General features: G+C 46.4%; 2 protein-coding genes across 2 annotated transcripts in view; one reads left to right on the top strand and one right to left on the bottom strand.

Moving 5' to 3' along the window:
* On the bottom strand, positions 1-24,031 carry ALDH5A1 (aldehyde dehydrogenase 5 family member A1). The gene is given in 10 exon segments (NM_001244467.1): positions 1-245; positions 1,509-1,567; positions 4,094-4,263; positions 8,448-8,606; positions 10,399-10,542; positions 14,317-14,460; positions 15,678-15,794; positions 16,512-16,682; positions 17,686-17,769; positions 23,571-24,031. Coding segments are annotated over 10 exon segments (1,608 nt in total). The 5' UTR covers positions 23,925-24,031; the 3' UTR covers positions 1-39.
* Positions 19,910-25,617, top strand: part of GPLD1 (glycosylphosphatidylinositol specific phospholipase D1) — a 66,222-nt gene continuing 60,514 nt past the window's right edge. Inside the window, exon 1 of the mRNA XM_013977471.2 lies at positions 19,910-20,620. The gene's annotated coding sequence lies outside the window, so the exon portion shown is untranslated. The remainder of the gene's footprint in view (positions 20,621-25,617) is intronic.

The raw sequence follows: 25,617 nt of genomic DNA, 5'->3' as shown, positions 1-25,617 counted from the left end.
TATGTAGGTAAGCTTCCTTTTTTATTTGTGAAAGAATTCCTACAAGCCTCCAAAGCACACGTACTTGAGTTCCAGATACTCATCAATGCCATACTTGGAGCCCTCTCTTCCGAGGCCAGACTGCTTCACCCCACCAAAAGGGCACTCCACGGAGGAGATCAATCCTTCGTTAACGCCAACCATGCCAACTTCCAGTTGCTCTGCTACCCTCCAGATCTGGGCTAGGTCTTGAGAGTAAAAATAACCTGTTGTGGGGATAAAGGACATAAATGCATAAGCATCATGAGAGGCATCATGTCCACAGCTGGGGATGCCATTGATGACCATCTGCCCAGTCACCCCAGTCTGGAAGCCTCTCTGCTTCCGTATGGAGCCCCCGGTTGGTCCTGTGCATGTCTTCATCACAGAAACTTTGGAAAGCATCTTTCGGCTTCAGTTTCCAATCTCAAAAGCATTCTCACCATCTTTTATCGGGACTGTAAGAATAATGAACCCAGCTCCTGCTGCCTCCTGTTCAGTCCATCCTGCACACCTCTGTTAGATTATCCATGTGACAGTATTACCCAAACCTTCCAGTGATTCCTTGTTAATTTAAATAAGGTTAAATTCCTGGTGCCTAATGTGGTTTCAATCAACATTTCCAGCTTTAGCCTCCATCACTCCCATTACCAACAACCTTCTCCAAACTCATCCACCCAGTTCTCCTTGTCTCATCTTATTCATTTAACTCCCTTGGTCCCCCCTCTACTCAGAATCTCTCTCCCCTGACCTCTGCCTAATCAGAATCCTGCCCATCACTGATGACCTGGTTCGGGGCGTGGCTTCTTCCACCATCAGCCCATTCAGAAAATGCAACAGAGGCACTTGTGCCTACATCTTCCGCCAGCTTTAGGCTGTGTGGGGTAAGGGTCTCCACAGCTGCCTGTCTCTCTTGTGATCAATAGTTCTCTTACACCCAGAGGGGAAGTTCCTATAGAGTCACAAGTCTATCTTTACGTCTTTGTATCTTCATCAGTGCTTTATTCACTATGGATGCTAACTACAGATTTGTTGAGTGCATTTATGCACAATAATTTTATCAGGGTCCATACTGTGGCCGCTGTGACCATTTCCAAACTGCAAGAATGGCAGTCACTCTGTGAGGGTCCTTCTGTATATGCTGCCTCTGCTTCTTTCATTGCCCCGAGCTCTCAATGAAGTCTAGCATTATCTCTTTTGTCCAGGCTTCTAGGAGCCAAGCAAAATGGGAGGAAAAGCACTAGGATTTTCCAGGCATCGAGCCTCTGAGAACCTGGGACTTATAGGATGCATGGGATTCTTCACCCAGAACAATCAGCTCTGCTTCTTCTCCCACCACCGTGACTACCCCACACCTCCAGCTCCAACCAGCAAGCTCCATACCTGAATCCTGGGGACAAGGCCAAAGCCAGGGTGACAAATAAAACGCAACCCCTGGCATCAGCTGAAGAAGTGATTATAACTGCCCCTGAGCAAGGAGGAACGCCTACCTGCCAACCCCACATTGGCTGCATTAGCGATCGCCACTGCCTCTTCCTCTGTATCGAACCTGCCAAAATCAAGAAGGGTCATCAGCAAAATCCCAAAGAGGAGAGAAGGAAAACCAGCTGTCTTTTCTCCTGATTTGTTTCCCAAATAACGGCAAGGGGTAAATTAAAGAGCGTAGGGGAAGACACCATCACTCACTGCTATCCCGCCAAGTTCAAGGCGCGCAAGCTCGGATCAACACTGGCTCATCTCTTCTAGGAGAACAGGAGACAGGCAGGGAGCCAAGGCATATTCAGAATGTTAAATAAAACGCCTTACGAAAAGAATCATTCCCATTGTGGTTCAGCGGTAACAAACCCAACTAGTATCCATGAGGATCCAGGTTTGGTCTGGTATTGCCGTGAGCTGTGGTGTAGGTCACAGATATGGCTCAGATCCTGAGTTGCTGTGGTTGTGGCATAGGCTGGCGGCTGCAGCTCCTGGAAACCTCCATATGCTGCAGGTACGGCCCTAAAAAGCAAAAAAAAAAAAAAAAAAAAAAAAAAAAAAGTAAAAGAAGAAAAGAATTACTGTTCTTCCTACCTGCTAAGACCATGTCCCGATTATAACAACAACTTTAGAAACAGCCATAGCGTCACGTCATAGCAAGAAAACACCTGGAGGCTGCTGGGGCCCCAGGGTTCTAATGTTGGCCTCGCCACTTATGCTCTGATGGGGCTGGGGGTCTATGCCCCTCAGAAATGAAAGACTGATGGTACAGAAGCCTTATACAGTCTCTTCCAGCTTCATTATTTTATTTCTGGAATAAGATTTCAGAGACGCTTTTCTGTTGCCCCAGAGTCATAATTGAGGGCAAAATGTTCAACACATCCCAGTGCTCAGTTCAGGGATCCAGCAGCAGTAGCAGGTAGCTGCCTTTCTGAAGGCACTGGGCAGAGCTACTGGAGCCCAGTCAGTGCAAGAGGAAGATGGGAGAGAAGGAGAGAGCTCTGGGGGAGGGAAGTTCAAGACAGTGACCCCAAGAGAGTCACCTGTTCTGAGGTTCACCGGCTGTGTCTCCCAGGGCCTGTCTCTCTGCCTGTAGCGAGTAAGCCGCTCTATCTGCTGGAGACCACCCATGTCCTCACTGCCCACCGGTTCCTCGAAAATGGTCGTGACACTATCAGTTGTGACATCACTGAGGATTTTCACCTTTTGGGTATCTGTGCTAAAATCAGAGCTGTGCTCCCACCACCCTGTGTCCCAGAAGAAGAGATGTCATGAGACTAGAGTCCCCCAATGGTAACTGTGTCTCCCTCTCTGACCTAACGCTTTGCACAGCAACCGTAATGGTATCAGCCAGTGTCCCAATCGCTTTGTGTACATTTTGTCATTTCAACCTTAACAACTGTCCTGTGAGGCAGGCTACAGTTTTTATTCCTTTTCCCATCAAGGACCCTGAGGCTCAGAGAAGTTACCTGATCCAAAAGGACCCATGCACAAAGCAGCAAAGCCTGAATCTACATCCCAACACCAAAGCCTACATTCCTAACCACTGCAACCTTCTGGAAAATGTCAAAGTCATGTAGTTAATTTTTTTAATTAAAACAAGATGAAAGTTCTCCAGTGGTCCATTTCCCCAATGTCAAGTTAACCTACACATTTCATTAGCAATGGAGGAGAGAGAAATATTTGGAGAAATAATGACCAATAATTTCTCAGGACTAAACAGATAGTTTCAATATTAAAGACAGGATCTCAAGACGGAAAAAGCTCACAGCGTGCCATACCCAAGCTACCACAGTAAAAATTAAGAATATCAAAGGCTGTGAGAAATTTTAAAAGTCTCCAAAGAGGAAAAATAGGTCCCCTTCACTGGAGCAAGAACCAGACATCAGCTTTCGCAGTAACAACCCTGGAAATAAGCAGACCAAGGAATGATGTCTTCAAAGCACTGAAGCTAGAATTTTATCAAGTAAATTATTATTGTGAATGTGAGATAAAGGTCACATAAAAACATGGCGTTCATTTCCCACAGATGCCCTTGAAAGAACTCTTTAAGGATGTACTCCATTAAGAAGAAAAATGAGTTCAGCAGGAAGTAAGAAAGCAAAATGAACAACTGGTCAATGTTGTGGTCTAAATATTAAGAACAAATTTTTAAAAATCATACATTGGGATTGCCTGCTGTGGCTCAGTGGAAACGAACCCATCTAGTATCCATGAGGCTGTGGGTTTGATCCCTGGCCTCGCTCAGTGCATGAAGGATCCAGTGTTGCTGTGAGCTGTGATGTAGGTTGCAGATGTGGCTCGGATCTTGTGTTGCTATGGCTATGGCACAGGCTAGCAATTGCATCTCTGATTTGATCCCCTAGCCAAGGAACTTCCATATGCCATAGATGAAGCCCTAAAAACAGAAAAAAAAAAAAAAAAAAAAAAAAGGCATACATTGAACTTGGCTTTTCCAATGACACCACCTCACTTTCTGCTTCTCTAGCCCACCCCTCTCCCACCCAGGCCTCAAACAATACATGAGCTGGATTTCTTTCCAAGTTTCCTTTTTCTTTTTATTCTTTCTCCCATCTTCCTACTGGGTAGATGATCTTACTTGATAACTGGTGCCAGTGGCCCAAAAGTCTCTTCCCGAGAGCAGAGCATTTCCTGGGTGACGTTGCTGAGCAGGGTGGGCTCGAAGAAATTTTTTCCAACTTGATGTCGCTTCCCCCCTGTCACAACGGTGGCCCCTTTGGAAATGGCATCAATCACATGCTTCTCTACCTGTGTGGAGAGAAAAGGAAGAGCCCTTGGGAAAGGTGGTTGAGGATTCTCTGGGAATGCTACCGTCTCTCGGGATGTTCAAGCTGCAGAAACTGGAAGTGGGTTTCTTTCTTTTTAAAATAAGTTAGGGCGTTCCCACTGTGGCTTAGCAGTAACGAACCTGATTAGTGTCCATGAGGATGCAGGTTCGATCCCTGGCCTCACTCAGTGGCTTAAGGATCCAGCATTACCATGAACTGTGGTGTACATCACAGACTCAGCTTGGATCGTGCATTGCTGTGGCTGTGGCGTAGGCCGGCAGCTACAGCTCTGATTTGACCCCTAGCCTGGGAACTTCCATATGCAGTGGGTACAGCCCTAAAAAGACAAAGAAAAGTTAAAATAGGTTAAAAACAACATATGCTGGTTCCTTGTAGGTAGAAACAACCAAACAGAGGCAAAAGGGCACGTGATGTGTACAATGCTGCCTCCTTTCCGTGCTGTGATTTTTCCACGTTAGGCCTTACTGTTGGTGGAACAGTTTAATATACACTTATATCTTTCCAGGCCTGAGGCTCCTGTCTTCCTGCGATTTGCTCTTATCGCCTTTCTTGATTAATTCCAGGCTCTTGGGTCCCATGCTATTCTCTTCCCTGGATTCCACTTTCATTTTGTTCTAATACATTCTCTCAAGCAGTTGTTTCCAAAGGGTGCACTGAAACTGGTTTGATTTCTGAGTTCTGACACTGCATATCTGGTGTTTTATCTTGCAATGCTTGATGATGGAATTTGGAGCCAAAATATTTTTCCTTCAGAATGTTGAGTACACTTTTCCATTTCTGCTGTGGTTCATAAAAAAAGTCTGATTCAAAAATAGTTCTCATTGGAGTTCTCCTGTGGTTCAGTGAGTTAAGGATCTCGTGGTGTCACTGCTGTGGTTACAACTGTGGCACTGGTTTGATCCCTGGCTCAGGAACTTCTGCATGCCAAGGGCATGGCCAAAAAAAAAAAAAAAAGTTCTTACTCTTTTGTGGCTAGCTTTCCCCACCTCTGGAAGCTTCTCGAATCTTCTTGTATGTTCCTGATATTCTAAAATTTCAGCAAAACATATCTAGGTTTTTCTTTTTATTCATTCTACTTGGCAATTGGTGAAGTCCTTCAATCTGAAGAATTAAATTATTTCCCCCTAGCTCTGAGAGATTTTCCTCTAGTATTTATTTGATAATCCTATTTCTTCCCTCTCAAGTTTTCCTTTCTAGCGCTCCTGTTACTAAAATGGATACATCTCTCACCTGAGATTAATTCTGATTTCTTTTTGCATTTCTGCCATATTTTCCACCTGTCTTTTGCTTTAAATTTTAACAGCTCTCCTTAATTGTGTCTTCCATCTTCATTACTGATTTTTAAAAAGATTTTGACCACCATGTCTTTAATTTCTAAAGACTCTTGCACATTGTTCTCATTGCTTCATTTGTATAGCAACTGCTTCTGTTTTATAGAGAAACTATCTTCTCGAAACTCTTGGAGGGGAATTCCCTGGCAGCCTAGCAGTTAAGGACTCAGCATTGTCACCATTGTGGCCCAGGTCACTGCTGTGGTGTGGGTTTGATCCCTGACCCAGAACATGCTGCAGGGACGGCCACAAAACACCCCCAAACCAACAAAAAACCTCTTGGAAGACACTATTAGATTCCTAGAAAACTCCACTCTGTTCCCAGAGTTATCTGCTTCCTTGAGGGTCAGGTGTTGTGTCTGTTCTTCCTCTTATGTGCTCAGGGTTTTCCTCTAAGGCTGTCATGATTCTTGGTCATTCATCTTTCTAATGAAAGATGGAGTTGTTTAATTCCAATGGTTGACATGGTGACCTTTGCTGCTTCTAGTCTCTTCCTCGAATGAGCAGGACAATGACAAGCTTGGGTTTATCCTCACTTGGCAGGCTTCCCTTTAGGGGTGGGTCCCTCACCAAAGGGCACAGGCAGGGGAGCCCTGTTCCCGTATGCCTACCCTCACTCTTGAAGCTGTAGGCCCCTAGGCTGACTGCTCTATTTCTTCGGAGGTATTTTTCTGCCCAGAGCAATGCCTCTGCTATCTTCTAGGTATTGGTGGTTGGAGGTGGGGGAGTGGTGTGGGAATGACCCAGAAAGCTGTACAAAAGTATAAGCACTTAGTGCTATTTCTCCCCTCCTCCCATTTCTACCCTCTACCTCAGCCATTTCTTGAAAAGCTAAAATCACACCCATTTCCTCTGCAGGCTTCCTCTGTGCATGCCTCATCTGTTTTGATTTTGTGTGTGTGTGTGTGTCTTTTTTTTTTTTTTTTTTTTTTTTTTTGTCTTTTTAGACACAGTGGCATATGGAGGTTCCCAGGCTAGGGGTCCAATTGGAGCTGTGGCCGCTGGCCTACACCACAGCCAGCAATGCTGGATCCGAGCCATGTCTTCAACCTACACCAGAGCTCATGGCAGCACCGGATCCTAAACCCACTGAGTGAGGCCAGGGATCAAACCTGCATCCTTATGGTTGCCAGTCAGGTTCGTTAACCGCTGAGCCACGACGGGGAACTCCTGCTTTGACTTTTCTGTTAATCCCTCCCGCCTCTCAGTTCATCACAATCCATGGTCCAGAGGTATCTTCCTCCACTTCCCATTCTCAGTGGAATATTCTATAGGATTTCAGGAGAGAGAAATATAGGCTTGGGCACATTCTGCCATCAAGATTCACCCTTTTAAAATCTTCACACACACTCCCCACCCCATAACATTCTCATAGTTCACTGTCTGCAACAAATCCCCATTAAGCTAGCACAGCTTACTTTCTATGATTTATAGCTCTAAAAATACCCGTGTTTAATATGCTTAACCAGGTCCCATTCTATTTAAACCCAATTAGAATATACTCTGTCCTTTCCTTGTCATATTAAATGTGATACGCACTTTTCCCCCAGTACCCTAAAGCCAACATAACCAACTGTTTTCAACTAAACTCTCCAAAAAAAAAAAAAAAAAAAAAGGTCCTAGGAAACAGCGCCCTCTAGGGAACAGCATCTGTATAATCACTTTGGCAAGAATAACAGTAACAATGGTTTTCCAGTTTGCAAACTAGCAATAACTGGGGCGTTAAAAAAAAAAAAGAAATTACCAAGGCCTACCCCAGACAAATTCACCCCTAATCTCCTTGAGGAGGAGCCAGGCATCCGTAGTTGTTAAAGGCACTGACTGCATGGGTTAAGAACCACAGCTCTGGGTCTTGAACCACAGCCGAAAGAGTTCCCATGGTCCAAAGTCATCTCAAAAATCCAAGTGGGGAGTTCCCACCATGGTGCAGTGGAAACATACCCGACTAGGAACGGTTTCGGGTTTGATCCCTGCCTTGCTTAGTGGGTTAAGGATCTGGCGTTGCCATGAGCTGTGGTGTAGGTCGCAGACGCGGCTCAGATCCTGTGCTGCTATGACTGTGGTATAGGCCGGCAGCTGTAGCTCCGATTCAACCCCTAGCCTAGGAACCTCCATATGCCAAGGTTGTGGCCCTAAAAAGAAAAAAAAAAAAAATGCAAGTTGTGTAAAGTTTAATGTATGGTCTTATCCAGAGAGAGAGAATCCCCAAGGCAATAACCAGAAACTTATCAGAGCTCTAAAAAACCGCGATACTTCCTTCCAACCTAGCTAGCTCGTCATCTAGATTGTGACATTATTTGAACAAATCATTCCTTAAGGAGTTTCCTTTTCTTGCCATCTCTAAATCCTAGACATGATTTCTGCCACTCTACATCTCCTGCCAGGATGGTTTCATCAAGGATTTCTCTCGAAAGGCATTTTGTTTTTAATGCCAGCCAGCATTTCAGCTGAAACATAAATGAACTCAAAAACAAGCCTTGTTTCCTTTCCTTTTAGGTGTTCCAAAAATTAAAAGAACTTTGTATTTTAAGATTTTAATTCCTGAGGCAGCAGGGGAGAGAAAATTTAGGGAGGGCAGTAGAAAATCGAAAGTGACAGATCTCATGGGGATTCAGTGAAAAGATAGAGCTGGAAAAGTTTATAATCAGATGATACCATTTAATTCATACAAATCGGCAGAAATTCACTTGTTTTTCCGACTTCTCCATGGTTTCCAAAACCACCTTGCTGGGCACTTTACCAAAAGTGTTTCTGCTTGTTAAGCATTTGATATTAAAACCATGACAGTGAATAGATAATGAAACAAACTTACCTTTTCTACTGCTTTCTCATTAATTAACGGGCCTTGAGTAGTTCTCTCTTCAAATCCATTACCCACACACAGGTTTGTCTTAATTGCCTCGGCAAATTTTTTCACAAAGGAATCATGGATACCTCTTTGCACCAAGAAACGGTTAGAGCAAACACAAGTCTAGACAGAAAGAAACAGACTCCTATAGGCAGTTTGTCAGAAGCTATTGACCCAGTCAATAAATGTGTGACTGCCACAACCTCTGAAGGTGAGCGCACTTCCCTAGGTGGGTTTCATCCCGTGTCCCACCTGCTACGTCCCTCTGCAAGTGAGCTTGACCCTAAAGACAAACCTCCATGGTTAAACAGGTAAGCAAGGATAAATATCTATGCACACCTGACCCCAGTTTTTTCAAATGGCTCAAACAGGGAAAGGAAAAAACCAATGCAAGAAACTGTAACTCCCTGTAACAGTGATGCTGCAGTGCATAGAGCAGACCTGAAGGAAAGTGATTCCAAGATTAACTTACATCCGCTAGCTTATTAAATCTTTCAAGTGTCTGGTGGAATCTGACATTTTGCAAATGGACCACTCTTCCATGTTAGCCTAAATGATTGAAAAGCCCCTTGCTTCATATTTTTTTCTAATTAGACCTAATATTTTAAAATTATTTAATACAATGGCATTACTGGAAATGCAGTTATCCTTGATACATTTTCTCTTGACTTTTTCTTAATTGTGTATTTTTTCTAGTAGGAACAAGTATGGAGATAATTTTATGTCCTATGCATTTTTATTGACTTAAAGCAACATACCCCAAAGTTGTAGCTTTATGAGTGTAACTCTGAAGGTTACACACCTTGGCATTTTATATTTCTAAAAGGAAACAAACCTATTTCTGAAACAACCAAGCTTATGTAGGTTATATGAAAGGAGTAAAATTAGTTACCATCCAAAACAAAGATGAAACCTATTTAATATAGCATATTATACAACATTTCACCTTTCCCCCTGCCAGACAACATTTCAGGAGTTTTTATTCAATTTCTGGAATGCATTTTAAACCGCTTAGTGATGATACTCTAAGACAAAGCACTTAAGAATGTTGTATAAGAAGTCAGGATCCCTGCGAACAGCTTGGATAAAAATTGGGAGACAGGGCCCTAGATTCGCAGTGTCCGCCCCCCACCCCCAACCCCTATCTTTCGTAGAGTTGAAACTGGGAGCCAAGGATGTATGACTTCAAGTCAATTAGTTTTCTAGAGTTTGATGTCCTCAGCTGTAAAATGCATGGTTTGTATCCGATAACTTGGACCGTCCCTTTCAGATCTAATCCCTTCCAGGATTTCCTAGGAAGGGTGAGCTCAAGCCATCACTCTCCCAAGGACAAGCTGGACCCCCGTGGGCCCCTGGAATGGGCGCCCAGCATCCACCCGCCATCGTGGGAAGAGTGAGCCCCAGGCAGCAGGGTTTTGAGTTTTTCACGGCACCGCCTCAACATTTTCCTCAAGACTGTGGGCCTCAGACTCTAGCTCTGTTCAGGCTGTTTTGTGTCTGAGGAGATGATTAAACCTGTTTAGTAGAGAAAAGCTCCCTGAGTAAAAAAAACTCTGAAAATAACCAGATTCAAAGAGGAGATAGAAGAAGAGAAAACAATTTGATTAAACAGCATCTGCTAAGGAAACTCCTTGAAGCTGAGAACGATACCTTATTTCTCTTCGGACCCTCTGAGCCTAGTGGATTCCCAGGCAAAGAGAGGGCACGGACTAAACACGTGCTGAGAAAATAAGGGAAGGAACCCCCAAGGGTCCCCGCAGGAGGTGAGGAAGGTGGTAGGATCTTTGTAAAACACACCTATTTGTCCATTGTAATAGCCATCTTTATCTGTAAAAACCCAGATATAAAATGTATTCTTTCCATCTTTCCCTTTTCACAAAAACAAACAGGCCTTGAAAAACACTCGGGAACTCACCTGTCCAGAGTTCCTAAATTTGGAGACCATGGCCCCTGCCACAGCCTGGTCCACATTGGCGCTGTCGAACACGATGAAGGGGGCATGGCCGCCCAGCTCCATGGACACCCTTTTCACAGAGTTTGCTGCGTGGTGCAACAGGACCTGGGGGCAGAGGAGAGGATGCTGGGAGCACCAAAATCAACTCCCTCGACCAGTAAGCCTTTGTTTCAAAAAATTACCCACTGGTGGAAAAAGCCAGGTGCACAGCAGTTTATATGGGATGATAGTTTGCATAATAAAAGGAGAAAATAAGAATATATATATATAAATTCATATTTGCTTGTATTTGGTAAGAAACACTGGGAAAATAATAAGAAACTCTAAGTAGGGTAGAGTCAGGGACAGGGGTGAGGGTGAGACTTCTGAATGTAAACATGTTTACATTGTCCTGATTTTTAAACTAGGTAAATGTATGACCTACTCAAAAGATTATAAGTACATTTAAAGTCATATTACAGAGATAGATGATAAAATCACCCAGAATCCCACAACCTGTAGCTTACCACTGATAAAATTTTAAGGTATATCCATCCAGAATCTGGACACAGACAGAGGTTCATGTATATGTTTTTTATTTTGTAAAGAAAATGGGATTGAGAGTTACACAGTTTTAAGCCTCATTTATCTTCCCAATTAGTCATATATCTGCAACATCTTAACACATGGATAACATTTTGTACCCTGCTCCTTTAATGTAATACTATAACATGAAGAGTCTCTCATGTCAGCATGTTTCTAGAACCTTCCTTTAGATGCCTGCCTAGTATTCCATTGTATGGCTCTTCATTCATTTATTTATTTAGCCCCCATCTGTTGGAAATTTAGGTTGCTTTCAATTCCTTGCTATTAAAACAACATTGCAATTCCTCCCTCATTGTAAATGTGTAGAAGTAGAATTGCTGGCTCAAAGCACAATTGGAAGGCTTTTTGATACATGTAACTATTAGGCTTTAAATAACCAATAAGAGATTCTTGTGCCTTAGGAAAGCTGCCCAGGGTCATTTATTACAGGACAGCATGGCTCTGTCCAATCACAGCTACAGGAAAGAGAGAACCACTTGGGGTGGTTCAAGTGAAATGGACAAGTGACCACAAGCTCAAGGTCACTCCAGGAATGGCCCCTGACATGCACACTTTGAGGTTTTGGGGTTTTACAATCAGGTTCTTGGTCAAAATTCAAAACAGCTAGAAACCTGCTTCGGTGCTTAATCTTCCTTATATGTCCAGATGTTCACATTCCAGCCACAACTTAGTAACAAGTCTTCTCAATGAAATGTTACTATTCAACAAAATAGTACAAGTTTTAAGAGTAAACCTATTTCTTTACTGGACTCCAGATAGCTATTTTGGGAGTTCCTATTATGACTCAGTAGGTTAAGAATCCGACTAGTATCCATGAGGATACAGGTTTGATCCTTGGCCTTGCTAAGTAGGTTAAGGATCCAGCTTTGCTCTGAGCTGTGGTGTAGGTTTCAGATGCAGCTTGAAACCCGAGTTGCCGTGGCTATGGGGTAGAACAGCAGCTGCGGTTCTGATTTGACCCCCCAGCCTGGGAACTTCCATATGCTACAGGTTCCACCATAAAAAGCAAAAAAAAAAAAAAAAAAAAAAAAAAAAAAAAAAAAAAAGCTTTTTTTCTTCTGAATTTAAAAAAAATGCTCTCTGCTAGGCCATTGATTTTCCTGACTTTGCTTGATCTTGAGATGCTTGTCTCCATCCAACCTCGGGCACAGAGGCTGTGTCTTCTGAGTGTATCTTCTTCTCACTCAGCACCCATGATGAGGGCTTGAACCTGGCTCTGGACTGCGTGGCCCCTGCATCACTGCATGCTCTCCTGCTACGTCCTAATCCCTCTGCTGACCTTATTAGGACCTCAGCTTCCAAAGTCTAGAGAGGGAACGTGGCTGCCCAGCTCACCTTTCTATGCCAGGTCACCCATCCTAGGTCACTGGCCAGTCTATAAATCTGTTTCCCTCAGGTCAAATGACCACTCGTGGTTGATTCCTCTGTGGGGGACGAGACAAAGTGTTGTGTGCTGTTAAGACGTGGCTGCTGTCCCCTCAGCAGGCCCTGGGATGGGCGGTCCCAATGGAAGGGGAGAGGGCAGAACAGGATCTCCAGAACAGGCTGCCCGTGTGGGATTTGGTTAGAGGCAAGAGTCTATGCATGAAAACCAGGAGCTCAGCCACTGATTCTCTGCAAAGATTAGCTTAGAAGAGGCCCTTGGGAGGCAGGGGCTATTCCTTTATTACTGATTCCTAGCATTCATCCCCTTAAGCCCCTGGAAATGAATCACTGTCCTGTGTAAATCATTTAAAAGGCACTGTTAGACTTGGCAGGAATATGATGGGCATTGTCCTGGGCATCTGTCTGCTGAAGACAGTTTGCTTAGCAAAGTGAGATGAAGCAATGAGCTGCTGGCCTTGCCTAGCATTGGGAATTTCACTGGTTTCAAGGGCAAAGGTTTACAACCCTTCCTTCCAGGCCTCTCTCTTTTTCTCTAAATACCTTGAAATCCTCTGAGAGTAAGTTTGCACTGTAAGATCCATTGATCAAGGTGGTAACAGCTTAGGGATCTAAAAACTCCTGCTTCTGAGATGAATGAACAGTAGGCTTCCTGAGTGTGTTTATGGTTATAGTTGGGAGTTACTAAAATTGCTGTATTCCCTCTTGCTTCTCAAGGTGTTGAAAAAGGACCAGTGTCATCAAAACTTTCAGATTAGATTTACATTATTTTTATCTGATATGTTTATGTTCATTTCTGGCATGAGTATATATACATGTATGTGTATCAATGCCAGCATAAAAAAGTATAGTGTCTGGAGACAAACACCATAAATAAGAGTTTTTATTCTATTCTGCATTTTTCTCTTTTGAACATTTATCTTTTTAGTGAGGGGTGGGGGAGGGCTGCACCATGGCATATGGAAGTTCCCAGGCTAGGGGTCGAATTGAGCTGTAGCTGCCGGCCTACACCACAGCTCACAGCAACGCCGGATCCTTAACCCACTGAGTGAGGCCAGGGATTGAAACTGCATCCTCCTGGATGCTAGTCAGATTCATTTCCACTGAGCCACACAGGAGCTCCTCTTTTGAACATTTAAAAGGATAAACAAAAAATGCACTCACAGAGGCACATGTGAGGTTTTAGGGAAAGAACTTTTCAAGGGAAAAAAACCTAGAAACAAACAAACAAGACCTTTCTGTTTCTATAAGTACCTTTATAACAAATACAATTTTTGTTCAATTCTGAGACATTCATTTTTTAATTCTAGATTAGGAAAGAAACAGGCATTGCAGAGTTATGGGAATACAATGGGCGACTTTCAGCCATGTCACATGCAACAAATAACAGGAACCTTGTCTTCCCCTAAACCTTCCGTTTTGTCAAATAGGAACCAAGGTCATATCACAATAAGGAACACCATCCAAAGTATCTCTAGAGGGTGAGCAGACATTATGTTATGGGACAGAGCTTTTAACACTCTGCTGGAAATCTTCCTACAATGGTGATTGAGATGAAATAGTATTGTGATACTCTGTAAAGAAAAGAGAGTTCCTGTTGTGGCTCAGTAGTAACAAACCCAACTAGTAACCATGAGGATGCAGGTTCGATCCCTGGCCTCGCTCAGTGGGTTAAGGATCTGGTGTTGCTGTGAGCTGCGGTGTAGGTGTATAGGTCGCAGACGCTGGTTGGATCTGGCATTGCTGTGGCTGTGGTGTAGGCCAGCAGCTGTATCTCTGATTCGACCCCTAGCCTGGGAACTTCCATGGGCCATGGGTAAGGCCCTAAAAAAGACCAAAAAAAAAAAAAAAAAAAAGAGAGAGAGAGAGATTAGAATGTTATTTGTTTTCTTTGAGACCTAAGTCACATACCTTTCCGGTGGCTGTGGAGCCTGTAAAGGAGATTTTAGACACAAGAGGATCCGTGCACAGTGCTTCCCCTACTTCCATGGCCTTCTTTTGAGAGCAGGGAATAACATTGTACACACCCGGAGGAATTCCAGCCTGGTTTGCAAGCTATAAAGAGAAACAGCAAACATGTAGCAGCAAAAGATCAAACTGAAAAAACAGAAAAGAGAAATAAATAGATGTTTTAATCCAAAAAGCAATGGAAAAAAACAAAAAAAAAAACAAAAACAAGGCTGACTTTGGGGACAGAATATATTTGGAACTGAAATAAGATTTTTAGTGCTAATGTGATGTTCATATGAATGTGTTGTTGGAAGTTTCTGCCTGAATGTAAGCAGTATCTTATTGTGTGAGTGTACGTGCGTACACATACGTGTATATTTCCTCGCCCTGCCACTAAAAGGCCTACAATGATCAACCGGTAGCAATGACTATCCCTGACGCCTCAATGTAGTCTTAAAATATCATTTCTTATCAGAAGAAATAAGGGCTTTCTGCAGAAATAGTTAATCCAATGTCTGAGGCAAGAAAGCTATATAATGAGCCTGACATATCTTGTTATGCCAGATAGCAAGGAAGGTTTCAAAAACTGTTAAGAGCTATATTGAAAGACAAGAGCCAACTTGAAGAGACCACCAATGGCCCCAAATGGGGGCAACCTGAGCTTCATTCATTAAGGATAAAAACTATAATACACTGAAACTCATCAAATACGTTAATAATCTATTCATGCGGGAGTTCCCGTTGTGGCGCAGTGGTTAACGAATCCGACTAGGAACCATGAGGTTGCAGGTTCGACCCCTGCCCTTGCTCAGTGGGTTAAGGATCTGGTGTTGCCGTGAGCTGTGGTGTAGGTTGCAGACGCGGCTCAGATCCCGCGTTGCTGTGGCTCTGGCATAGGCCGGTGGCTACAGCTCCGATTGGACCCCTAGCCTGGGAACCTCCATATGCCACGGGAATGGCCCTAGAAAAAGCCAAAAGCCAAAAGCCAAAAGCCAAAAAAAAAAAAAAAAAAAGGTGCCCTGCATGAGAAATGCCCCCATTTTAGTTATATTACTATGACTTAATAAAAACGACGGCTAGATGTCATTTTTAGGGTAGCCTAAACAACGCATTTCCTAGAGATGTCAGAAACCCCCCATCTATTGTTTTTTCTAAAAACAGCAACATTCCACTTAGAATAATGGCTAGTGAATTAAAACCCAACACCATCCAGCATGAAATGTATGGCAAAGCAGGAGGCTTTGAAAGCGCTTCCTTCTGTCCCAGAGAAACATCCTCTTTTTGGACTCCTCGGCTCCGCTTGGAAGCAGGGATAGACTCACCTGGGCCAAGGCCAGGGCGGAGAAGGGCGTGTCCTCCGCAGGTTTCACCACCACCGTGCAGCCCGCTGCCAGGGCGGCCCCCACCTTCCGTGTGATCATGGCACTGGGGAAATTCCACTGGATCAGAAGACACAGGAGGTGAGTGAGAGGGCTGGCCCCTATTCCCAAGGCAAGACTAGCCCCGACCATCTGCAGGGCAGCAGCAATTCTGTGCCCGCTGCTCTAGGCTCTCAGGAACCCGGTGAAGCTCCAGACCCAGTGACCAGAAACCGCTCAGCAAGGGAAAGCTGAGTGCCCCACAAGGACACTGCAGCCCCATCAGGGCAGATGCGATATCTTACTTCTTAGCATTTTACTTCTAGAACCTGGCCTTGTGTCTATTGCTAAGTCTCTTTTTTCCCCCTTAGGCCTTTTTTTAAAAAAAATGATAAATACTGGAAGATCTTTTTTTTTGGCCCCATCCACTGCATGTGGAAGTTCTGGGGCCAGGGATCAACCTGCACCACAGTAGCAACCTGAGCCACAGCAGTGACAATGCCAGATCCCTATCCCACTATGCCACCTGAGAACGCCCCAAAAGATCTCTTTAGATGTATGAAGCAATGCCAAGAAGGCTTTAAGCCAAGTCACCCCCTTGCTGCAGGCATTAGAAAATACATATACCCACCGGCCACCACCACACCTCCCATTTTCACAGAGGATCAAGAAACACGCTTCTGCCTCCAGCAGTGGCATCAGGAAGCCAAGGACAAGTGACAAAGCTAACAGGATGACCACACCTGCTGGAGCCCCACTCAGCCTTCTCCCCAGCATCTTGCTGATCCTGCTACGTACTGGGGTGATGACTGCAGCTACACCAACGGGCTGCTTGAGGACCAGAGCCCGCCTTTCTTTGGCTGGGGTGTAGATAACATCTCCATAAACGCGGCGGGCTTCCTCTGAAAACCACTCCAGAAAGTTGGCAGAATAGAGAATTTCTCCCTGTGCCTCCTTCAGTGGTTTTCCCTAAATTAAAGCAGAAAAAGACACACTCAGTACCTTCTAATAACAACAGCAGGATCCGGTGTTTCCAAATTCTCCAGACTGCAAGCAGAGTAGAAAAGTCTCCGATTACAACCCCCCCCCCCTCACTCTGGGGTCCTTGAGACTGAGTCTGTCCTCAGTGTGACTCTTAGAAAGCAGCATCACAAACAGGGATGGACGGGAGACTGCCAGCCCGCTCTGAATCACAAGCATCATTTGCATTCTCAATATGTTTAGGATTCAGAGGCGGCACCCGGAACTGCTGGCTTCTATTTTTCTTTTCCTTCTAATATCTTCTAACTGCTGTGGCTGGTATAATTTATTAGCACAACCAAAAAACTGGTATCTTTGAAAATGTACCAAAACAACATGAAAAATCAACCAAAACAGGCCCATGGAAAAATACCTGGAATAGTGAAAAAGCAGTGTTCACATAATTCCACTTACAATCTATCTTGCATATTATTAAAGACTAAATTAAAACATAGAAAATTTGATTTGGCAAATATGTGTGCCTGACTTAATTGGAAAAAAGTCTGTGCTGGACACAAGAATTCGCTGATATCTGATCTTTAGGCAGGAATTAGCTGATATCTGATTCTTTTTTTTTTTTTTTTTTGGTCTTTTTGCCATTTCTTGGGCTGCTCCCGTGGCATATGGAGGTTCCCAGGCTAGGGGTCTCATTGGAGCTATAGCCACCGGCCTACACCAGAGCCATAGCAACGCAGGATCCGAGCTGCGTCTGCAACCTACACTACAGCTCACAGCAACGCCAGATCCTTAACCCACTGAGAAAGGCCAGGGATTGAACCTGCAACCTCATGGTTCCTAGTCGGATTCGTTAACCACTGCGCCACGACGGGAACTCCCTGATTCATTTTTTTCTTTAGCTACAGAACAGCCCTGAAGTCAGAGGCTTCCCAAGCTTTAGCCTAAGAACTCCTGGACAGTTTCTTCGGGTAGTAAATTGGGACCCTGAACTTACACTTTCAGCTGTAATTATCTTGGCAAGGTCATCCTTATTTTGTATCATTAAATCATACCATTTCCGAAGGAAAGAACTCCTCTCCTGAAAAAAAGAAATTAAAAAAAAATACTTATTGCACATGGAACTCTAATCCAATATTCTGTGATATTCTACATGGCAACCAAATCTGAAAAAGAATGGATGTGTGTACGTGGTTAACTGAATCACTTGATTGTACAGCAGAAACGATCACAACATTAAATCAACTCTACTTCAATAAAATTTTAAGAACTAAAAAAAAAAAAAAAAACTAAAACACAAAAAAGAAACAGTAAAATGCCAAGTGTACAAGAGACTCTTAAATAATCTTCAATTTCCTAAAATACTCACTGTGTGGTCTCAATCTTGAGGAGACACACATTGACTTTTTTTTTTGCTTTTTAGGGCCGCACCTGCAGCATATGGAGGTTCCCAGTCTAGGGGTCGAATCAGAGCTACAGCTGCCGGACTACACCACAGCCACAGCAACTCAGGATCCAAGCCCTGTCTGTGACCTACACCACAGCTCATGGTTCCCCGGATCCCCAACCCACTGAGCAGGGCCAGGGATCGAACCCACGTCCTCATGGATACTAGTCCCGCTGAGCCATGATGGCAACTCCACAGTTCTTTATTTTAATGATTCACTGGCAAGTTGAATTTGTCCCACAGGCGGGGGTGGAGGTTGTAGGGCGTGTGAGGCATAAGAAAGGGCTTTGCACACTTAAGAAGAGGGCAAATGGATAAAATGTTAAATTTTATGTTATGTACATTTTATCACAATTTTTTAAAATTTCCAAAGATAACAGCACAAAAGAATAGACTCACAATATTATGGGAGAAATAGTTTCTTAAAAATGTTCTTAAAAAGGAATTCATTTCTATGAAACCATAACAAAAGAGGGCCCAGAGAATCCAGGTCAACCTGGCCACACAGAGGTGCCCCAAAGATGTGTCCCCAGCTCCAGCCTCGTTCATCTGAACAGGTCTATCTGAAGCGAAGGCGAATCTGCCTGAAAGGCTGCCCACAGCAACAAGCAAACCTGGCTTGTCATTCTCATCCATTCAGCCGGTTTAAGATTTAAATTATTGTCTCATTCCACTCACGAGCAGAGAGCCTGAGGCTGTGTAAACACCACTAACCACTTTCTCTGGGTCCTTTCCCTTCCCTATGTTGGATAAGCTAACAAGCTTCCTTATCTTAGCTCTCCAGGGTGTTGTTGAGATGAAGCCTTCTAAATCTCAAACCCCAGAGAACAGGCATCGACAGCTCTAAAAACAGTATGACTGTAGCAATTTCATTTTGCTGACCCTCGCTCTGTGCAGTACTGGTTAAGCATCTGAGGACTATGGGCCTGTGGGCTGTGGCTTATTCTAGATGGGAAAGGAAAGACTGAAATTGAGGAGGCCTGGCTTAGAGAAAGATGTTAAATATGAGCGAATGGCCTGCGAGGAATGCAGCACCCTACGGAGTCCAAGAGAGAATGAGAGAAGAGCGTGGAAGGGCGTGAGAACTGTAAGAAGAAAACGCAGATTCTGCACGTGGGTAGAAAACACAAGGTCCCTGGTGAACCTAGAAACCAGCAGAGGGAACGAAATCACCCTCAGTGTGCATGGCCTGTGTTATGGGTTCACTGTGTCTGCCCGCCTAACGTATGTAACAGTAAGAGGTTGCAAAGGCCGACTGGGGAAATAGAACACTGTCTGGAAAGATGCCTAGTCCCCAGCATCTCAAAATGTGCTCTCATTTGGAGGTGGCGTCTGGAATGAGGTAGTCCATTAAGGTGAGATTCTCAGGATGGGCTGCAATCCAACATGACTGCTGTCCTTATAAAAAGGGGAAATTTGGACACAGAAGAAACAAACATGCACAGAAGGAAGATGATACAGAGAAGTCATCCTTCTGCAAGCCCAGGAGACAGGCCTCGAATAGACCCTTCCCTCAGAAGGAACCAACCCTGGGAGTTCCCACTGTGGTGCAGCAGTAATGAACCCGACTAGTATCCACAAGGACACGGGTTTGATCCCTGGCTCTGCTCCGTGGGTTAAGGATCTGGCGTTGCCGTGAGCTGTGGTTTAGATCACAGACATGGCTCGGATCCTGCATTGCTGTGGCTGTGGTGTAGGCCAGCAGCTGCAGCTCTGATGCCACCCCTAGCCTGAGAATGTCCATATGCCACAGGTGCAGCCCTAAAAAAAAAAAGAAAGAAAAGAATCAACCCTACAAACACCTTGATTTCAGGCTTCCCACCTCTAAAAAGGAGACGAGAAATGACTATTGTTTAAACCACCAAGTTGGTGTTACTTTGTTATTATAGCCCCAGCTGATACTCCAGCCTCTGTGAGGAGCTGAGTGAGGGAGCAAGACTCAGACAGGGATGCTGCAAGGCTCAGGGTGGACAGAGTCACGTGGGGCTCAAATTCCACATCCTCCTCTTGAGCAAGAGAGAAGTTACAGATGATGAACTTGGGGCCTCTGTCAGCCAGTCTCCCCACCTGTAACATGGCTTAAGCATCTCTCACAGGGCCGTGGAAAGAACTAAACAAAACACACGTGACGCACCGAGAACAGTCCTCGGCTGTGGAAGGCAGGATAATGACCCCAAAGAGGGCCTCATCCTAATCCTTGCAACCTGTGAGTATTTTACTTTACAAGGCAAAAAGGATTGGGCTGGTGTGATTAAGGTGAGGAGAGAAGCCTGTGTTATCCAGGTGGGCCCCATGGAACCACCAGGATGACTATAAGAAGGATGCTGGCGGGTCAGAGGTAGAGAAGGTGGTGTGATGGCACAAGCGCAGGCCGGGATGCTGTGAAGTCATGGACCAAGGACTGCAGGCAACCTCTGAAAAAGGCAAAGAACCCTGAAGGAATGCAGCTCTGCGAGCCCATTTTGGACCTCTGACCCCCAGAACCGTAAGGATAAAGTCATGTTGTTGTGGTGTATTGAATCCCTAGGTTTGGGGTAATTTGTTACAGCAGCTGCAGGAATCAAACGCACCAGCTTATAAGACAATCAGTAAATATCATCTCCCTTCTTCCCCAGAACTCCCCTAGGAGTTCACGAAGTAGGAAAGGGAGGTCATAGCACGCCTAGGGAAAAAAAAAAAAAAAAAAAGTGAGAAGATGCAAAGATGTCAAGGGGCAGAGACAAAGGTACTAGGCCACGCTACAGGTTCAGAGGAGGGAGCGTGATGGAAGGCTGGGCTCTCTGACGAGCTCAATGGCAGAAGTAATAGCAGCCAGGCCTCAGGAACAGTGGTGCGTGGATGGGCCTAGAGGAGGAAGCAGAAAATAGCTGGGGGTGGGGGGGGACTGGAGGGAGGGAGCAGCAAAGGCTTAGGGGGAAGAGGGCTGCCTCACAAGCTGCAAGCTGGGTTTGGGCCCCAGCTCCAAGCTGCAGGCGTGGGCCAGCTTCCCCAGGAAAGCTAATGCCTCTGCATCCTTAGGAAGATGCTCCAAGGTCCTTTCAGGAAGGAGGGGTCCCTGAGAAAATCCAAGCTCTGGTAAGACAGATGCTGATGTCACATGACTGCTCAAGGGGCCGAGCCATTAGGAAGGGGGTGTGATCTGAACACCAGGGGAGGCTGCCAGTATCGGTGACAGTCTCTACAGCAGCTGCACAGCTGCAAACCCCCACTGAACCCCAGATGCACCTGGCAGAGCTCGAGGGCACCTATAACATTCCTGCACATCGCTGTGGGGCCTGGTGGGGCTCCAAAATGATGCCAGAGGGGCGAGAGTCGGCCCTGAGGCCCTCCCTTCCTCTGAGCTCATCATTCCCACAGCCGTAGGGCGTGCATGTGTGTTCTAGCTCTAGCTCTCGGCTCCCTCTCTGCTCCAGACTGTGTCGCCAACCTCCTCCTTAATGTCCTGCTTGGGTGTCTGACCCCTCAGACTCAACGTGTCCAAAGCTGAGCTCCTATCTCTCGCCCCAATGCTGCTCCTCTCCCACCCTCCGCATCTTGATGGAGGGTTACTGTTGCTTCCTGTGCTTCTAGCCACAAGCCCTGGGGTCACTGTTCAGCCCTATCTTTCTCTCACACCTTGCCTGGAGTACTCTGTCAGGGATCCAGGTGCTTCTGCCTCCAAAATAAATCCTTTATCAGAACACTCCTCGCTGCCTCCATTGCGACCCGCCTTGTATGGGCGGTCGTCTCCCACCTGAACCACTGCCCCGGCCTCCTCGGCCGCCCAACTTCAGTCAGTTCTCAGCACTGTGGCCAGAGCATCCTTGCAAAATGCACAGGAGGGGGTCTCTGCTTAAACTCTCCCATGGAGCCCCACCTCACTCAAAGTACAACCCCACTTGGTCCTTAGAATGGCTGCATGCCCCACGCCAGCCTCGTTGCTGTTCTACAAATTCATCAGGCAGGCTCCTGACACGGGACGTAGGCTCCCGCTGAATTCCCTCACCTCCTTTGGTCTTGGCATCAAAGGTCCTCAAAGAGGCCTAGCCTGATGTTATAGCCTGAACTGCACAACCCACCCCCAAATTCATATAAGCCCCAGTACTGGAGAATGTGGCTGCATTTGGAGATAGGGTATTGAAAGAAGTTATTAAGGTTAACTGAGATCATTAGGGTGGATCCTAACCCAGCGCGACCTGTGCCCTGACAAAGAGATGAGGACACAGGCACACATTCAGAGGGAGGACCATGTCTAGACAGGGGAAGACAGCCATCTACAAGCCCAGGAGAGGGCACTGCAGAGGAAAACAACTCTGCCCACACCTTGACATCAGACTTCTAGCTGCCAGAATTGGGGACAAGAAATTGCTATTGTTTAAGCCACTTAATCTGTGATAATTTGTTCTGGCTGCCCAAGCAAACGAATATACCTGCCCTCACTATTTAACCTTGCATCTTGCCTTTTATCTCTGGCCTCCGATCCTCTTAGCCTTCTCTACCTGCCCCCCGCCCCATAGCATCCATCACTTCTAACATATTTGTTTAGCTAGGTTTCCTTTACAGGTTAATCTCCCCAACCCCAAGTGAACTCCGTGGTGGGGTGGGCAAGAATTCTCTTGATTGCTGATTCCCCAGCACCTCCCCCACTGCCTGGCATAGCAGGTGCTCAGAAAATACCTGATGGATGAACTCATGTTAAGACGCCCTTGGGTACTTGGGTGCACCTCGTTGCTGGATGAGTATCTTCCTTCGGAGGGAGGATACTTAAGGGCTACGGTAGAAAATGACTTTATTGGGCTGCCTCTAGATGTCAGTCATATAATAAATGGAGGAAGGAAATCTCTAAATAGTTGTGACTCTTCCCTCCCCCTTACAACATTCAATTCTCCACTACTCTGTCAGCTAAGAGTATCTCTCTATTCAGGCCCCAAACCTGGAGAATGGGGCAGGAATTGGTCCTTCCCCTGCCCAGAGCCAGATTCTTTCCCCAGCTCTCTGCTGCCAGGTTGGTGACTTGAGCCCGGGCACCCACTGTACCCGGGCACCCACTGCTGTAGCCTCCTTGCAGACCACTGCATCGTCTCCTAGCGGCTCCGAGAGGTACTGCAAGCGCTCAGAAGGGTCGCAAGTGCTCTCACCTGCCTTGGCACCGCCCCCCTCATCACCCCGGCCCCCCACCTCCAGTCAGGCCTCTCTCCAGGTTCACCATAGAGTCTGCTCGCTTGTAATTACACGTTTGTGTTCTGCCATCCCTACTGGACCCTGGAGGGCGGGGCCGTGTGCCTTAATTCTCGGCACTGTGCTTGGCACAAAGCCGACCGACGCTCCAAACTTCTGTGTTGATCATCTCTTGTCATGTCACTCTGACTTTACCCAAGGTGAATCCTGGAGAGGTGGGGAGGGGGAGGTGACAGCTAGTTTCACTAGGAGGCAAAGCGGACCCGGCGAGCACTCACCTTGGCCGAGACCCCCTTCCAGGTGCAGAAAGCCTCATAGGCGGCGCGCACCGCGGCGCGGGCCTCGGACACCCCGCAGTCGGCCACCAAGCCCAGCTCGGCGCCGCTGGCCGGGTCGTACACCGGGAAGGTGGAGGCGGCCGAGAGCCAGCGGCCACCCACGAAGCCGTCGGTGCGCAGCAGTGCCGAGGAAAGGCCCTCTGTGCCCCGGGCATAGCGGCGGATCGGGGCCGGGCCTGGCGAGGGCCGCGTGGTGGCCACCAGGCAGTCGGCGCGGGGGCGGAGGCCGCGGATCGCAGGTGCAGTGGGGAGGTGCAGGGTCAGGCAGCCCCGCAACCGAAAGCAGGTCGCCATGGTCCCGGCGGCGGCGGCAGGAAGCACGCAAGCGAGAGCGCGCACCCGAGCACAGGGGTCGGGCGGCGGCGGTGACGAGCCCGGCTGGCGGCAGACGCTGGCTGAAAATGGCAGCGACGCGGTGCAGCGCCCTCTCCCCGCGCCCTTTGCGCTGCACCGACACGCAGACTCTAGACCTTGATCCTGACTGCCGCGCGGGGCTTGGCTCTCTGCGCGACCTGGCAAGAGTCTTGGGGGGGGGGGGGATGAGGAGGCTCGCTGGGAGATGCACCTGGGGACCGCCGTCACCTTTGTTCCTCTCGTTTGCAACTATTCCTTAGCCCCTCAACCCCTGCAGGAGAGCTGTTCCCCCTCCCCACAATTTCTGCAAACCCACACCCCGTCCCACCCCTGCCGCTGGAATTTGTCCTTGGTCTGTGGATGTGCTGGTGTCTGCCCCACCTTCTAAAGTCGTGATCACGCACGATTCTTCATTGCCATAGCTCCTGTGAACCTAGGGTGTAAACCTAGCGAGAGTTCGCCCAAGAGATGCAGTGGGGTCCAGCTTTCTACTGCCAGGATGCATTTCTGGATGTGTGTCTAAGCGAATAAGCTCCATTAATTGGGAGCAGGGGTGCCCTTGGTGCAAGCGTCTTTGGAAACAGATTTGGATCCCAATTCAGAATCTGTTGTTGACAAGCTGTGATCTGCTGATAGGAATGGAGTAGGCACGGGTATTTTTAGAAGTCCCAATAAAAGACGGGAGTTAAGGAAGGAAACTTAGGGGACCTTGGGAGACTGCTGTAAGTAAATAAATTGCTCAAAAAACCATCAGAACAAGGGAGGTTTGCTTCACTAGTGGAGCCCTGAGAATTGCCTCAGGTCTTTGGGTGGGGGGTGAGCTTAGGCCTGCTTTCATATTCAGACCAAGGGCAAGAGTCTGAGGACCACCCTTCTGCGGATTTGAATACACACCTTACCAGATACTGAGGAGGAGCTACCACTCCCAGAAAGGAAGAGGTGGGCGTTTCCAATCCCCACTCCCCTGGGGTGATAAAACTGTAGCCCACCAGATCCTCCAGGCAGAGCTTCCTTGCCTGCCTGCTTGCATTTCTCACAAGCACTCAATAAGTCTATTTCTTACCTATCACTTTGTCTCTCGCTGAATTCCTTCTGTGTGGAGACATGAAGAATCTGAACCTAAGTGAGTCCAGACACAGGGTGAGTGATTCTAATACAAAACTGTGGGTTCAAGTCCCAATCTGGGTTTAAGCCAGGTTTAAGTCCAGGCACATGGGTTCAAGTTCCAATCTGGGTTTAGGCCAGGTTTAAGTCCAGGCACATGGGTTCAAGTTCCAATCTGGGTTTAGGCCCATTTCAGGACATTAATACTGTCAGTTTCACTTCCCCAAGTTATTTAACCTTGGCCCTCTCTTTTGTAGAAAGCAACAATACCCACCCCATAGGTATGCTGTGAGATAATGTATAATGCTCAGTACAGTAGCTACATTAAATTCAGCACAAAGTTCAAAGCCTTGCTGGCTGCTCTAGGTCAAACAAGTAGTAAGATTAAAGTTAGGCCACCAACTAGGTATGGGACCATTTGTCAAAATCAATCAATCAAGGTAGAGTCACAATTAGACTTTGCTTAAAGCCCCAGAAGCAGAAAGGAAGCTTCATCTTCCACACAGATCAAAGTAAAAATAGCAGGCCT

The sequence above is a fragment of the Sus scrofa genome, chromosome 7, assembly GCF_000003025.6.
Source record: "Sus scrofa isolate TJ Tabasco breed Duroc chromosome 7, Sscrofa11.1, whole genome shotgun sequence".
Lineage (NCBI taxonomy): Eukaryota > Metazoa > Chordata > Mammalia > Artiodactyla > Suidae > Sus > Sus scrofa.
Note: the sequence above shows the minus strand (reverse complement) of the source record. Positions and strands in the feature narration are given on the sequence as shown.